The 14,293-nt window shown below is 40.7% G+C and overlaps 1 protein-coding gene across 5 annotated transcripts in view; it reads right to left on the bottom strand.

The window, feature by feature from the left end:
- Nucleotides 1-14,293, bottom strand: part of PKHD1 (PKHD1 ciliary IPT domain containing fibrocystin/polyductin) — a 251,034-nt gene that overhangs the window by 95,998 nt on the left and 140,743 nt on the right. For all 5 annotated transcript variants that reach the window (XM_061372231.1, XM_061372233.1, XM_061372234.1 and 2 more), the window contains exons 48-49: nt 9,097-9,274; nt 8,434-8,629 (exon numbers count right to left, since the gene is read on the bottom strand). In XM_061372231.1, coding sequence (XP_061228215.1) covers nt 8,434-8,629; nt 9,097-9,274 — 374 coding nt within the window. The remainder of the gene's footprint in view (nt 1-8,433; nt 8,630-9,096; nt 9,275-14,293) is intronic.

Raw genomic sequence — 14,293 nt, 5'->3', positions numbered from 1 at the left:
TGGAATATGTTTTGGGTGTAAAGGAATAGTATAAATGAAGCCATTGTCAGAAATTTCCTGAGTTCCAGAACACGCCAGGAACTTCCCTACATGTGTATCAACCCACTGATGGGATTTCATGTCATATTGTAATTTACTTACTCATCTTTAAACAAGTCTCTGTACTTTTAAATTGTGAAAACCATCCTTCCCTACCTCCTTTTTTTTCTCCCAGTGCAACTGAGCAAATTTAAAATAACTGAGGTTCATTAATTTTAAGTGTTCAATAAATTAGTATGAATAATCAAAAAACTTGATTCTTTCTGATAATTACTATTTGATGTCAGTTGAAAGCACTCAATTGGATTAGCAGCATATGCTCCTGTGCCAAATGAGGTTTCCTTAATTAAATAGAAACGGATTCCATGAGGTTTTTCTTATGTCTGATTAATTAGTAATCAGGTGTCTTAGCCCTGTTCTTCAGCAGCACCTTCTCTCCCAACAGTAGCTGTGGTCTGATACATATATCAGTCAAGCCAATATGCCCCAAATCATCCCATAGAGCTCAAACTGAACAGCATCATATCTTTGATTGGCCACAAGGTGAACCTCTGAGGAGAAAGAATGACATGAAGATGCTATTTTAAAGTCTTTGACAGAGAGTTCATGTGGCTTTCGGACAATACTCCTGTATGTGTACTTTATGATTATAGTGGCCTTCCTTCTCACTTATGGTAGGGCAAAACAGGAGTCAAAGGTGTTATATCAGTCTAGAAAAAGTGAGAGAATGGAGCCCTGACATTGTCTTTTTTTCTAATAAATGTATTTTCTCAGGTTTGTGGGATTTTTTTGCAGGCACTACAGTGCAGTCATCTAATTAAGAATGTCTGTATTGTTCAGAGAAAAGCTGTTCTAATGAAATCCTGAAGGGACATAAAAATTGATCAAAATTCTATATAGACTTCATAAAGGGGTTCAGTCCCCTTACAGAGTGAAGAAAGGAAACATTAGGACTTAGTACAGTCATGTCCCTAGTCAGGGCAAGGATTAAAGTTTCTCGTATCTGAAGTGTCAAACAATTACCAGAGCATGGCAATTCAAACCATTATAAGTCATTTATATTCTCCTACAAGTGCAGGAATTGGGGCCTGAATTCTCCATAGCCCTGCAACTTTCACAATTACTTATTTCCATGAGTGTAAAGTAAAACAGTTTGGAATCAGTAGCCTTTGGTTGCAATTTCCCAGAAATACTCCAAAAAGCTGATCAAAGCAGGAGCGATAGAGGCCTTGAGAATAATCAAGATTACAGAGACATAGACCTTCTGATTTTTTTGTTTTGCTGCCGAGTATGTTATCGTTGTTTCTGTACAGGACAGGAAGAGATACAGGCAATATAGACAAAGGATGTCATTAGTAAACATTGAATTAAGGTGACTCTTCACAAAATGTAGTTATAAGGCTCCAGGGTTTAGTTGTATAAAACCTTTTATAAGGCTCATCAATTTTCTGTCTTATTACAGCTCTTCCTGGATGTTTGGGTTGTGAATCATAAATATCGGCCTTCTTGACAATAGTCCGGATAACTTTCTTCTGGTTCAGGGCTCCTTGAGTGAACATGAAGGAGGAGCAACTTAATCTTTTATCAGCTTTGCAGTGACTGGGAATTTTGCCTCTGGATATTAGGAAGGGCTGAAACTAGGATAAATGGCTCCAATAGCCTGACTTACAAATAACAAGCAACTCCATGCTATTTAACATCAATTGGGCTAACATACATCACAGGGAAATCAAAACTTTTAGACAACACAATCAACAACACAGTGAGATACACCTCTGGAAACTGGAGAACCTGGGGTAGGTCATTTTGTCATCCTCTACCAGGATCTGTTACAGGTGCTACTAATAAATATGGTGTTATGGGGACACTGAAATGAGAAGAGATGTAAAAAGAAAAAGATTTGAGCTAATGGCCACAGATTCTTGCCTACAGCTGATTAATATTTACAGGAGCAGAGGTGAAGACATGAAATTCTTCCTGCAGAGATCACATAGTTGAAAGTCCATCGCTGACAGGATTATAAGGTTATTTATAGAATCATATAATAGTTAGGGTTGGAAAGGACCTCAAGATCATCTAATTCCAACCCCCTTGCCATGGGCAGGGACACCTCACACTAAGCCATGTCACCCAAGGCTCTGTCCAACCTGGCCTTGAACACCACCAGGGATGGAGCATTCACAACCTCCCTGGGAAACCCATTCCAGTGCCTCACCACCTTAACAGGAAAGAATTTCCTCCTTATATCCAATCTAAACTTCCCCTGTTTAAGTTTTAACTCATTACCTCTTATCCTATCACTACAGTCCCTAATGAAGAGTACTCCCCACCATCCTTATAAGCCTCCTTCAGATACTGGAAGGATGCTATGAGGTCTCCACGCAGCCTTCTCTTCTCCAGGCTGAAAAGCCCCAACTTTCTCAGCCTGTCTTCATATGGGAGGTGCTCCAGTCCCCTGATCATTCTCGTGGCCTCCTCTGGACTTGTTCCAACAGATCCATGTCCTTTTTATGTTGAGGACACCAGAACTGCACACAATACTCCAAGTGAGGTCTCACAAGAGCAGAGTAGAGGGGCAGGATCACCTCCTTTGACCTGCTGGTCACACTCCTTCTGATGAAGCCCAGGATACGGTTGGCTTTCTGGGCTGCGAGCACATACTGAAGCTGGCTCATGTTCATTTTCTCATCGATCAGCACCCCCAAGTCCTTCTCGACAGGGTTGCTCTGAATCTCTTCTCTGCCCAGCCTGTAGCTGTGTCTGGGATTGCTCCGACCCAGGTGGACGACCTTGCACTTGGCATGGTTAAACTTCATGAGGTTGGCATCAGCCCACCTCACAAGCATGTCAAGGTCCCTTTGGATGGCATTCCTTCCCTCCAGTGTATCAACTGAACCACACAGCTTGGTGTCTTCAGCAAACTTGCTGAGGGCACACACAATCCCACTGTCCATGTCACCAACAAAGATGTTGAACAAGACTGGTCCCAACACCAGTCCCTGAGGGACACCACTCGTTACTGGTCTTTAGCCAGACTTTGAGCCATTGACCACAACTCTTTGCATGTGGTCATCCAGCCAGTTCTTTATCAACTGCGTGGTCCACCTATCAAATTGATGTCTCTCCAGTTTAGAGACAAGAATGTCGTGTGGGACAGTGTCTAGCACTTTCCAGAAATCCAGGTAGATGACATCAACTGCTCTACCGCTGTCCATCATTTCTATAGCCTCATTATAGAAGGCTACCAAATTGGTCAGGCAGGATTTCCCCTTAGTGAAGCCATGTTGGCTGTCACCAAGCACCTTATTTCATCACTTTATTTCTGTGACTGCTACATTCTCTGCTGTCTCTGCTGCTATGCCAGAAGGAGAGGAGCACATCCACCAGGAGAAGGCTGATTTTTCTCTTTGTGACTGTTACAAAGGACACCTTTTTGCTAAGAACTGACATTTCATTTCATGGAGGCCACTGCCCACATCTGGTCAACCAACTTTCTGAAACAACTGATACAGGATGAGGTTTAGTTAGATGGAAGAAGAGACTCATGCCTGTACAACCAGTCCTCTGTATCAAATTAATTCCATTCTTTAGGTCTTCGTCCCAGGATTCTCCTTTTCCCCTTAGCAATAAGGCTGTAGAAAATATCTTTGTTTGTTTATTTTGTGTATTTTAATATTAGAAACAAACATTCTTAAGGACCTGTTTTTTCTGTTACACAAAGCAATTACAGAAACCCACAGACTGTATTGGAAGTAAGATTATTCTTTAGGAATTTAGAAAAGACAATAAATGTAATAATTCTTTTTTTTTTTTTATAAGAACTATGGAAACTGTAAACTGGCTTCTGGCACAGGAGTAATATGAGGTTGAGCCTCAGGCCCTCTTAACATCTCACACATGAGCAGCCTGAGCAAAGTCAGCAGGATGACCCATCTCCATAAAAGTTTTGTCTACTGAAAAATGTGTTTGGGATAAATAGAAAGTTTGATAATCCTTTCAGTGATGTTTTCAATAATGTTTGTGTCCATCACTTCAGTTTCAGAAAAAAAACCCACCAAGAGAAATCTGGAAACAAAGCCAAAACTTTGTTTCATTCCAAAAGAAAATGGTTTAAACATTTAAAAAATGAACAAAAGGGAAACAATGCCTCTCTGGTTTTTAGCCAACTCCACTATTGCCCAGAGATCTTAACCAAGAAGCAGTACCATGCTGTGGCACCATATGCTCATATTTGTAACAGACTTAAAAAGCTCATAATGTTATTATTGCAATTTACACAGGATATTTCTCCTAAAAACATCCCAGATGTCCCAGTGTGACTTTATTTCCACCTCCCTTGTTTCAGTAAGTTCGGGTTTTTTGATTCAGGATGGTCACATCATGTTAGGACCTCTCTCCTGAAACATGTTTGAGTCATGTTTCAGTGTTTCACAGAGCCACACAGCAATCTCAGGCCCCATCCAGTGACCTTTGAGGAATACTTCTCTCAAGACATAGGGTGCCCCAGAGAAAATCAGGATGATTCTATGAAGACAATAATGTCAAAGCAAAGTTGATGATGTAGAAATGACTGGCATGGGATGCCTCAAGTTTCCTCACCTCCCCTTCACCCAGCATCCAGGAGGGACATGGAGCTATCTGTCCTTCAATGACAATTCCTTTAAAAAGGTCTGAGAACATTATTTTCAAAGGGTTGATTAATAGTTTTTCATGTATGTAGGTAGCTGTGCATACCTGCATTAACAGGATTATTGTGCAGGTAACCAACAAAGCAGAAACATTCTCTGTCACAATTATTTCTCTCCATTCTGCATCCCCAGCACTGTCCCATGCTGAAGCCTAACTTACAAAACTGCAAGCATGCAAAGCGTCAGGGCAACTTAACTCTTTTAATCCCCTACATACGGTACATTTTCTAGCCTTTTGTATTAGACAGACATTTTTTCCTCCCGCAATGATAAACAAACATTTGCATGATGCTAGGCAATTCTGTATGGAAGGGGGCATGGAGAAAGCCTGAGCCTGACTCAAACTGCTGGCCAAGGTGGCTTCATTCAGCTGCCTGTTTCATTTGAATAATAGTATCTTCTCAGTCATGGGGCTTTCCCTCCCCTTCTCCCCCTTTTTTTTCCCCCATGCAGGCCTAAGCAAAAGGCTGTGTGAATTCAGGAGCCTGTTTGTGAATGAGCTGGCATCTGATACCGATGTTAATTTTGGATGTAATGCACCCTGCCACTTCCCCACAGTTTGCCCTAAAAGGCTTTCTGATGGGCACAAAAGCAGGGGGTCAAAAGTAAGTTGACCCCTGCCAGAATGTACAATTATAGGAAAGAGGTGGTACACCAGCAGCTGTCGAAACCCCACCGGCAGGGCGAAGTGCTTCGAAAAGTTGAAGGATGACTAATACGCTCGAGCTCTCCCCTCCACCCAGCAAGAGCCAGCTACTTTCTGAAGGAAGAATTATGGCCCTCCCGAGCAGCTGCAATAATTGTCTCCCCATTGTTCCCCAGCCCTCCCTCTGCCACCCCCTACAAGTGCCCATTGTCGGCATGGAGTCAAGTGATTATATGCTTGGGCTGATGCTGTTTGCGCCCAGCTGCCTGACTGCTGACACACGAGCAAAGAGAGGGGGGACCCGCGTCTGCTAGACGGGACTCCAACATACCAGACCTTTTACATAAGTCAAACAGGAACAAATGACTCTTTATCAGCCCCTTCTCCCTTTGAAGTGGTGGCTGCTTATAGGCCCTTACAGCTTTTCCTCCTCAGCCCAAGCAAACATCCTCCTTTTGATATGCTACATGCTCATTATCTCTGCCCCATTTAATGATTTTTGATTGAAGGGTGGCAGCGCAGTTGCCAAGAGGGTAGTTAAAGAGGCTCCACACAGTCAGGACAACAAGAAAGGCTTTCCTTGTGCAGCAGCCTAAATTTGGAGTTTCTTAACAGTGTGTTCTTGTTCTTAGCAGCAGATAAGGGCTGAGCGTGAAATTCTTAATTAAGCAGTAAATAGAGAGTGGGGTGTCAGCAGATGCAGCCTGTAGTCATGGAGACCAAGTCAGATGAAGGAGGGAGCTGAGACTTAACGCCGGCCCCAGGCTTGGGCATGACTGACAGCTGAAGAATCCGACAAAGCTTGTAAATGGGATTAATTAGTTGGGTAATTATTTCATATAGTTAAATGTAAATAAAAAATAATACTAAAAAAACAGCTTGTAGAGCTAGATGAGAACCCATTCTGAAGGCCAGATCTTCAAGCATTGTCCTCTCCAGGTCGGTGGGTGGACTGGTGGGTTTTTAAGGCCAGAAGGGACTATTGTGGCAGCTTTCTCTGACCTCCTATGGAGCATGAATCTTGCCTCATGAGGTTTCTAATAGCTTCTCGTAGAGCTGGAGAATATATCTCTGAAAAGACGGCCAAACATCATCTAAGGACTCTGAGTGATGGAAAGTCCACCACATGCCATGAGTCTGCTCTGATGGCTAATTATCCTCACACTCTCAGCCTGCACAGAGGAGATTAGGAGAGAAATTAACTGGCACACCAGGGCTAGGAATCTACTTGCTTTGTTTCAGACTTTTAACTCACCAACAGCGTCAGATATTTGGTACCCGACACTGAGTTATTGATCTCATTGCTATGAAATTCCTTGCTGAAAATGTTCACAGTATGAATTATACATGCTAAATGTTTTCATAAATATCCCCTCATGTACTTTGGATGATTATTTCTGTATTAAAATGAGAAACAATGACCTCTTCATGTAATGAAATCAAGATGAAAGGAAAGAGAAGGACAAGAAATAATCCACGCAGCAAGAGTGACATATGCTGGCCAGATCACTTCCAGTCTTTCCAAGAATGTCATCTCCTCTACTTTCAACAGTAGTAAGAGGTCAAGATATAGGTGTCATATTCTTAGCTTTCCCATGCTGCTTTATTTATGAAAGTGCAATTCAGGATACACAAACTGAAAAGCAGCTGACTTTTATATTCAAAAGTACAAATTTATACTGTTATTTGTAAATAATTCATGATCTTGGGTGAGCCAGTCTATTCCTGTACTATATCTAAACAGAGCCAGGACATGGAATTAAGACCAGGAACCCAATAATCTACATAGCTATACTGCTGGTCAAGTTGCTGTCACAGCTTCGGCCCAGATCAGTGGATTGTCCCATGTGGTGACCATTATAGTTTGGGAGTTAACGCAGGGCAGGGACCTTTCCTAATCTGAAACCTGGGTACATCCAGCTTGTTTTGAGAAATAAAATGTTCAGTTGTATGGACACGAGCTGTGCAATTCCTATTAGCCCCAGGACTGGGGATGGATGCAGCAAGTGTGACCCTTAGACTGAGGTTAAGGCATGGGCTTCTCTGTTTCTCCTCAGATGGACACTGGGTGATTTTCATAGTTGTCAGACTAAGCTCAGTGGATTGCCTGCCCTCATTTCAGCCATGTTTTTCTCTCCACTGTCCCACTGATTGTTCTAGTTGTTAACTACCTACAGATCTCCTACATGAGAAAGCCATTTGTATGCCATCTCATCAGTGCAAATCAAGAGAAATTCATTAAAACTAATGGATTAGATCAATGACTATATTTTCTGTTACTGTGAAAATCAGTATCTTTATATTTCAACTTCCCCATGTGACAGTCATGAAGAATAAGCTATCCTTCTCAAAGACACTGAAATGTTTTTGTGATTCCTGATTTCACTATTATTTATAATGGTAACAACCATTACCTTTACATACAGAATTTAGACCCTTGTAAAATTATTTTTTTTTGACAGTGAAAATTGTGGAAAATATTCTAAATTAAAAAAAATAAACAAAACTTGAATAGATATCAATAAATATCAGATCTTCTTTAAAAAAATGATCATCACACTTCATGATCTAGTGTACAAAGCCAACATTCTCAAATATAAAGGCTTATGGCATCTTTGGAAGCTTACAGTCATATGAAAAATTCTCACCCAGTAATCCCATTGTCTTCAGTGGACCCAGCCTAGATAGATTGCACATGATTTATTAATGATACATGTGATGTAGGGCCAGCTGACAACAGAGATCATTAGTGGAATTTAGTGCCTTTACCTCTCCAAAACACCAATTCAAATGCAACTGATGTCACCCCAACTACTATTTATGAAACAATCCTTTTGTTGATAGATCAAGCACCAGATAGACCAGATACAGATGGACCTGATGTGCCTACATTTTCCATTTGCTTGATCTTTTTGAAGGACTTCTCACTATTGAAAGGCTATTGAAAGATGGCCTTGTGTCTAAGGCCTTGTGCAGTTTAGAGATTTAAATTTAAAAGACATCAGCTCTGTCAAAGTTCTTGAACAGAAAGGTACATTGAATTACTCTCATTGCACTTACCCAGATAGGTTAGCTTCCTCAGTCTGCTGTCAAGATACCAGTCACAGCTCCTGTGATGCCCGTACGAAGGCAGAGATTGCAGTGGCTGCCCAGTCCTTATTCCACAGGACACCACAACCTCAGGATTTGCAGGAAGATCTTTGTGTTCTACCAGCACATAATTCCCAGTCATGAAGTTGCTAAATGTCACTGAATACTAGAGAAGAGGGAAATAAAATAAACATGTCTTTGTCTGTGATTGGAGTGCCTTATGAAGGGATAAAGAGAGGGTGGTTCTCACAGTCAACACACTCTTTTGCAAAATGCATGTTGGAAACATGGAAGAAAAATGCAAAATTAAGCAGAAGGTGATAGTGAATGTAGAAAAAATCAACTCCCCTCATCACCTTTGAAAGTTGCAGAAGAACAATGTCTTCTAAAAAAAAAAAACATGTTTCAATATGTTGTCATGTAGTAAAACTTTTTTGGGGATTCCTAAGCACCACACTGAACCTTCACCTAAGATGTCCAAAATTCTTTTCCCTCTCCAAGTTACTACTGAGACCTTCAGGGACTAGGTCATCATACCTAAGTCTTGACAATAAATATATAGAGATTTTCTCAGTGCATTATTATCTTTTCCAAACATATTTTTTAAACTAAAAATAAAAGTTCTCGTGTTACCTGGAGCTGTTTGCTGACCAAAGGATTGTCAAATGCCAATGTGTAAGTCTCTTTATCCAAGAGGAGAACCATCCAGCCATACAGGTTTGATAAAGTATCAGGGACATAATTGACTGTGGTTGTCTTATTCCTACTGTCGGTCACAGTTAAATTATAAGGAATGTCTGGAGCCTCTTTTCTAGAGGAAAAAAGTATAATCACATTTTTGCACTGAACTCTGTCATTTTCAAACTTTACAGTTCTGTTTTTTATTTGAATTACAGCAGTATATGCTGACTTTTTCTCAGAATATAACTTCATTTGTGTGGTTCTTTACAAAGAAACAATATCTGCCTGAAGTACCAAAAAAGAGAGACAAAATTTGGAGGAATAAAGGCACAGAGGAGCAAAGCCTATGCAAACCAGAACAGTGCCAACAGCCAGGGTATCATCTCCTACACTGTCAGAGTATTTTCCCATACACCAGACTGCTGAGCCTCAGGTTCAACTTTTAGGATCTTTATCTTCATGAAATTTGATAGTTTTCTGATTCCTCCATCACATTTGTGCAGTCAAAAATTTCATCTAAAATTATATTTCTAAATAGTGGAATATTACCTTACAGTTAGACATCTAAGCATATTATAAAACCCTCCAGAGAGCATATGGCTTACTTACCCAAAACAGACAGTGCTAAAACCCATGTCATCTTGTCAATGTGCCTGTTTGCATTTGCAATTTTTAGTTGTTTTTCCCCTTGCTGTTTTGAAGACAACGCGCGGTTACAACAGCAGTTATATTGGACAAGGACGGCTTGAACGTATTTTTTAGTCTTTTACAATCAGTTCTGTGTTGGGGTTTTGGAGGCTGTCAGTTTGGAAAAGGACTTTCTGGTTATCCAGAAACATTCAGCTGAGAAACAGCAACAGCAAACAGAAGTGTGACTCAGCAACGAATTACTCAACCAGATGATATTGGCAGACCAATGAATCTGACTGGAAGGAGTTTATAAAGCTTAAACAGCTTTCATACTACTAATAAACCTCCTCTTATAGACATTAACTGGACCACGATATTAGGCGGCTAATTAAGCAGGTAAATGACAGCAAGTACATTACTGACACACTTATCAGCACCTGCGCAGGTATTCAGGAAAACATTTCTAGCAGCAGAAGCACACCACACATTATGTGGTATAACATTAAACTCTCCTGCACATCAGAAATTGTGTTACTGTGTTACAAAGGTGCACATTGCCATGGCAAGTGACAGAGACCCGAACCCATCCTCTGTGCAAAGTAAATCCGTGTGCGTTTTTGGGGATGAGTTCTTTACTCATTTTACTCTTCATCACTGGAGAAGTCTGATGAGACACTTTTAATCACTTTTCTCAGGGGCCTGTTCCAAGAAGTTTTAAATTCACTTCCTTAGTCCGGCTGGCCACACCATTACTGATACAAGCCAGGATGCTATTGGCCTTCTAGACTTTCTCTTTGATTTAACCTTGGTGAGAAGTCCATTCTCGATGAACCATCGTCCTCATGAATGTTTGGTTCCATCTGCACAGCCTCATACCTATTGTGCAAGGGTACCTTAGAAGGTGGGGTAGTTATGTGCCTGCTGTGCTGGGCACGATCTTGTTGCCACTGCCCCATATCCTTTCAGTCACTGTGTTTAGCCAGGTGGAGAGAGGATAGAGAATCCTCTGCATCATGTCCTTTCTCCCTAGACTTCAAAGCTATGATAGACTTTTGACAGCTTCAGATGCTACCAACTTTCTTTTTAAGTTAATTGTTGTCAGTCTTTGAGATAGGCAGGGAGTCTTCGCTTGAGAATTTTTTGTTTGAAAATGACATTTATTTAGCGCCAGAAAGTCTTTCTGAGGAAGAAGTCTTTGCCTGCTTTTGTACCATGATAGTCTGGATTCTTTGCCCTTCACTTGGAAGTTTGCTCATGACCCACAAAGTAAACAGAGCAGGAGGTATCATAGCCTAAAATTTCTTACCCAGGAATGCTGTCTCCTTGCCTTTTATATGCTCTGTTTGAGGTGCTGCCACCCACAGACACATACCATGCTCCTGGTAGAGTGCAAGCACACCAAAACAAACATTTGGGGAACCTGAAAAACTTTGCATATCATTTTAGAAGTTAACTGGCAACAATGAGCCTCAGACTACATTGAAAGGATGTCAGTGTGCTTTTTTCTTTCACTTCTATGCCAAACAGCCACCAAAATGCAAGTACCCTACAAATGGAATTACCAGCCACAATTAGCACCGTTTCCATTTGCCCTAAATAGCCAGTGATTTCACTGTGCCCTAAATAGCCACCAATCTACCTCTCTTTAATGTTAATGAAGCAGAGTAGTGCTTGCACACAGGAGTATTTCTAATTCAGAGGATCTGAGGGAGCCTGCATGCATCATTAACATGGAGAGCTTCATTATCTGAGGAAAGAGCCTTCCCCTGAACTTCCCCTGGCTTTATTTGAAAGAAACTAGGAGGCAATGGTCTTAATGCAAAATTAACCCTCACTTTAAACTGCTGGAAGCCTTTACAAACTGTAAGGGGAAAAAAAAAAGGATGACTCACTGAAAAGGCTGTATTTTTATATTGAAGGAGGTTTCAATTAAGGAGCAATTTGCTTTAGAAATATGGCAGGGTTGCTGAATAGGACTTTACACTCTGAGCCACAGTTTACCAATAGTGATTGTATAAACTGTTATGTAATTTAGCTCAAGTGCGTTGTACAGAACTGCACAACATGGATGGGCCACGAAGGATTTGTTAAACCAATCAACAGCAAGTAGAACAAATATTAACTCTCCTGTTTATGTTTACCATTAACTTACTTATCCTAAGGGTCCATATCTCTGTGTATGAAGGCAGGTGCTGTGTTTAGCTCTAAATGTTTTATATTTGATGCATTTGTGTAATAATCAATAATGATTATCCCTCTTGTAAAACAGGAAACAATATAGCATCAAACTTCAAATGGAACACCAAATGTTTATATCAGCAATCCTATTTGGTTTTGGACAAATGGAGGTTAATTCCAAATTATGACCATACCAAACACTTTACAGGTTTGATGCTAGGCCCAAACCCAGTTTATTTTATTTTAATTGCCAAGAATAAAGAACTTTCAGCTGTTTTCAGTAAATGTATGTATCTTTGTTGAGGGACCAAAGATATAATTCAAATCTGGTTTGTATTATGAACCCTTACAATCTGAGGGGAAAGGGTTGGGGAAACATCTTGTATACTCATAAGCTTGTGCAGGATCTGGCTTGGCTGCAAATACTCCAGATTGCAGGGTAAATGGAAAGGGGTCCTCCATGGGGAACTAAATCTCTCTTGGCTGCTTTGGTGGGATGTCACAAATGCCAGCAATATAGAACAGCAAGAGCTGAACCTCAGAAGTTTATCTGATGTGTTGGTTAACTGGACAGTCAACAGCCAGTGATTTAATATTTGCTTTCCACGTTATGCCACAGGAGCCCTGAGAGGGCTGAGTTATGATGCCAAGTGCACGTGTAAGCTGTCCCGTGTGTGAATACAGTCATGTACACAGGGAGTATACACAAGCAAAGAGCTCAGAAAGCAACTGAGCATGTACAAATTGAGAGAAGACGTACAATTGTAAGGGTGCTTCACAGCAGGTGGATGTTCATCAGAAGGCACCACAGTAAGTAAATATCAAAGGAAAAGCAAAACTAGAGTAACCATTTGAACTCCCTTCAAGACTCAAAGACACAGAGGTAGGGGGTATGCTATTCTTTTCACAGTAACCCATCAGCAGCGGCTGGGTTTGCAGCAACTGAATGCATGCACTACAGGAGAGGATATTAGACCAGATTTAAGAACTAAGGCTATAAAGAAGAAAGTTAATCTTTTCCTCTGCAGCAGACTAGAGAAGAGGGAAGCAATAAAAGGCTTTAGCTCAGGACTGGTGCTGAGCAAGTCCCAGGTTTCTACAGTGAGAAGGGGAAAGCAAATGAAAGGGAACAAGAGACAAACTTCCTTCTGGTGTGCGCAGTGGCAAAGTGTTTGGAGTCCCCTTTGCCGCAAGGTGCTGCCTGGCTGCCAATTATTCTAATGCTCTCCTCTTGTAAAAATTATGCATAATGTGAAGAAACTTTTAAAGTCACTTAATCATGTTATGACAAATTTTTAATGAAAATTTGTTTTAATATTAATAGAGATTCATAGTTTCATGATAATATGGGCAGCAGTGGCATTTTGAGCAGCTGTATCTAGCCTGCAGCCATGCTGTGCAGTGCCATGGCATAAGCTGTTCTTCAGACTACTCAATAACTTTCTCACATATAAATTTATAAAGACTTTTATAAGCTTCAATTACATCTTTAAAAGACATAAAAACCCTCTTTAAAGGGTGCTTACGTGACACATTAGTTTAACTTTCAACTGGACTATATGAAAAAGGCTTTCGTTACAGAAATGCAAGCTTAGAAATGGATTTTCATTTTCCATTTCCCAGAAAACAGAGATACCTATCTCAGCTTCCAAACAGGAGATCCTTCCTAAAAGTTAGCAATGATACAACTTCACTGACGTTTTGTGGGCTAAGAAAGTTAATAACATGGCTATGGCTAAGCCTTGTCAGTTGCTTTCAGGGTCAGGGAATGACTCCCCTTTCAAAATCCATTACTTGCTCAGCTTCTAAGTCCATACCTGAAAACTCAAGGAGAAGTGAAAAACCTACCATCTCAGGTGACTCACACTTTTTATTGAGAAGCACAGAGAATGCAACACTCTAGACCAAGAGAGAGCACAGGATATGAGACTTGTCTTACTGATCTTGCCTGAAATCTTGTACAGTGTGACTTTATACCAGAATGAGGATGTTCTTGCTCTATCACTTTGGTGATCAGCAAATGTGGGTTCAGTGCTTAAAGCTTGGTCTCAGAGGCTTGTAATCTGTTTTTCACCCCTGGTTTTGATAGCACCCCTGTTTTACTGACTACGCAGCTTTCCATGAGTGGTAAGTATAACTAGGAAGTTGCAGATCTGACAAGTGCCTGGTAGAGCACAACAAAAAGATTTCTTCCAGAGTAATTTTTAATTCTTTGCTTTACCAGAAACTGAAGAAAGGCAAGTAACATCACATTCATCTTTTTACTGAGATTAGATGACTCCAAGAGAATTAGGAAATTGTTCCTGTCACCTGCCTATCTTTATTGTCTCTGCTCAACCTC

Source organism: Neopsephotus bourkii, unplaced genomic scaffold, assembly GCF_033783945.1.
Source record: "Neopsephotus bourkii isolate Nb327-2 ecotype Australia unplaced genomic scaffold, CSIRO-AGI_Nbou_v1 NB_1600, whole genome shotgun sequence".
Lineage (NCBI taxonomy): Eukaryota > Metazoa > Chordata > Aves > Psittaciformes > Psittacidae > Neopsephotus > Neopsephotus bourkii.
This window is presented reverse-complemented; position numbering and strand designations above follow the sequence as displayed.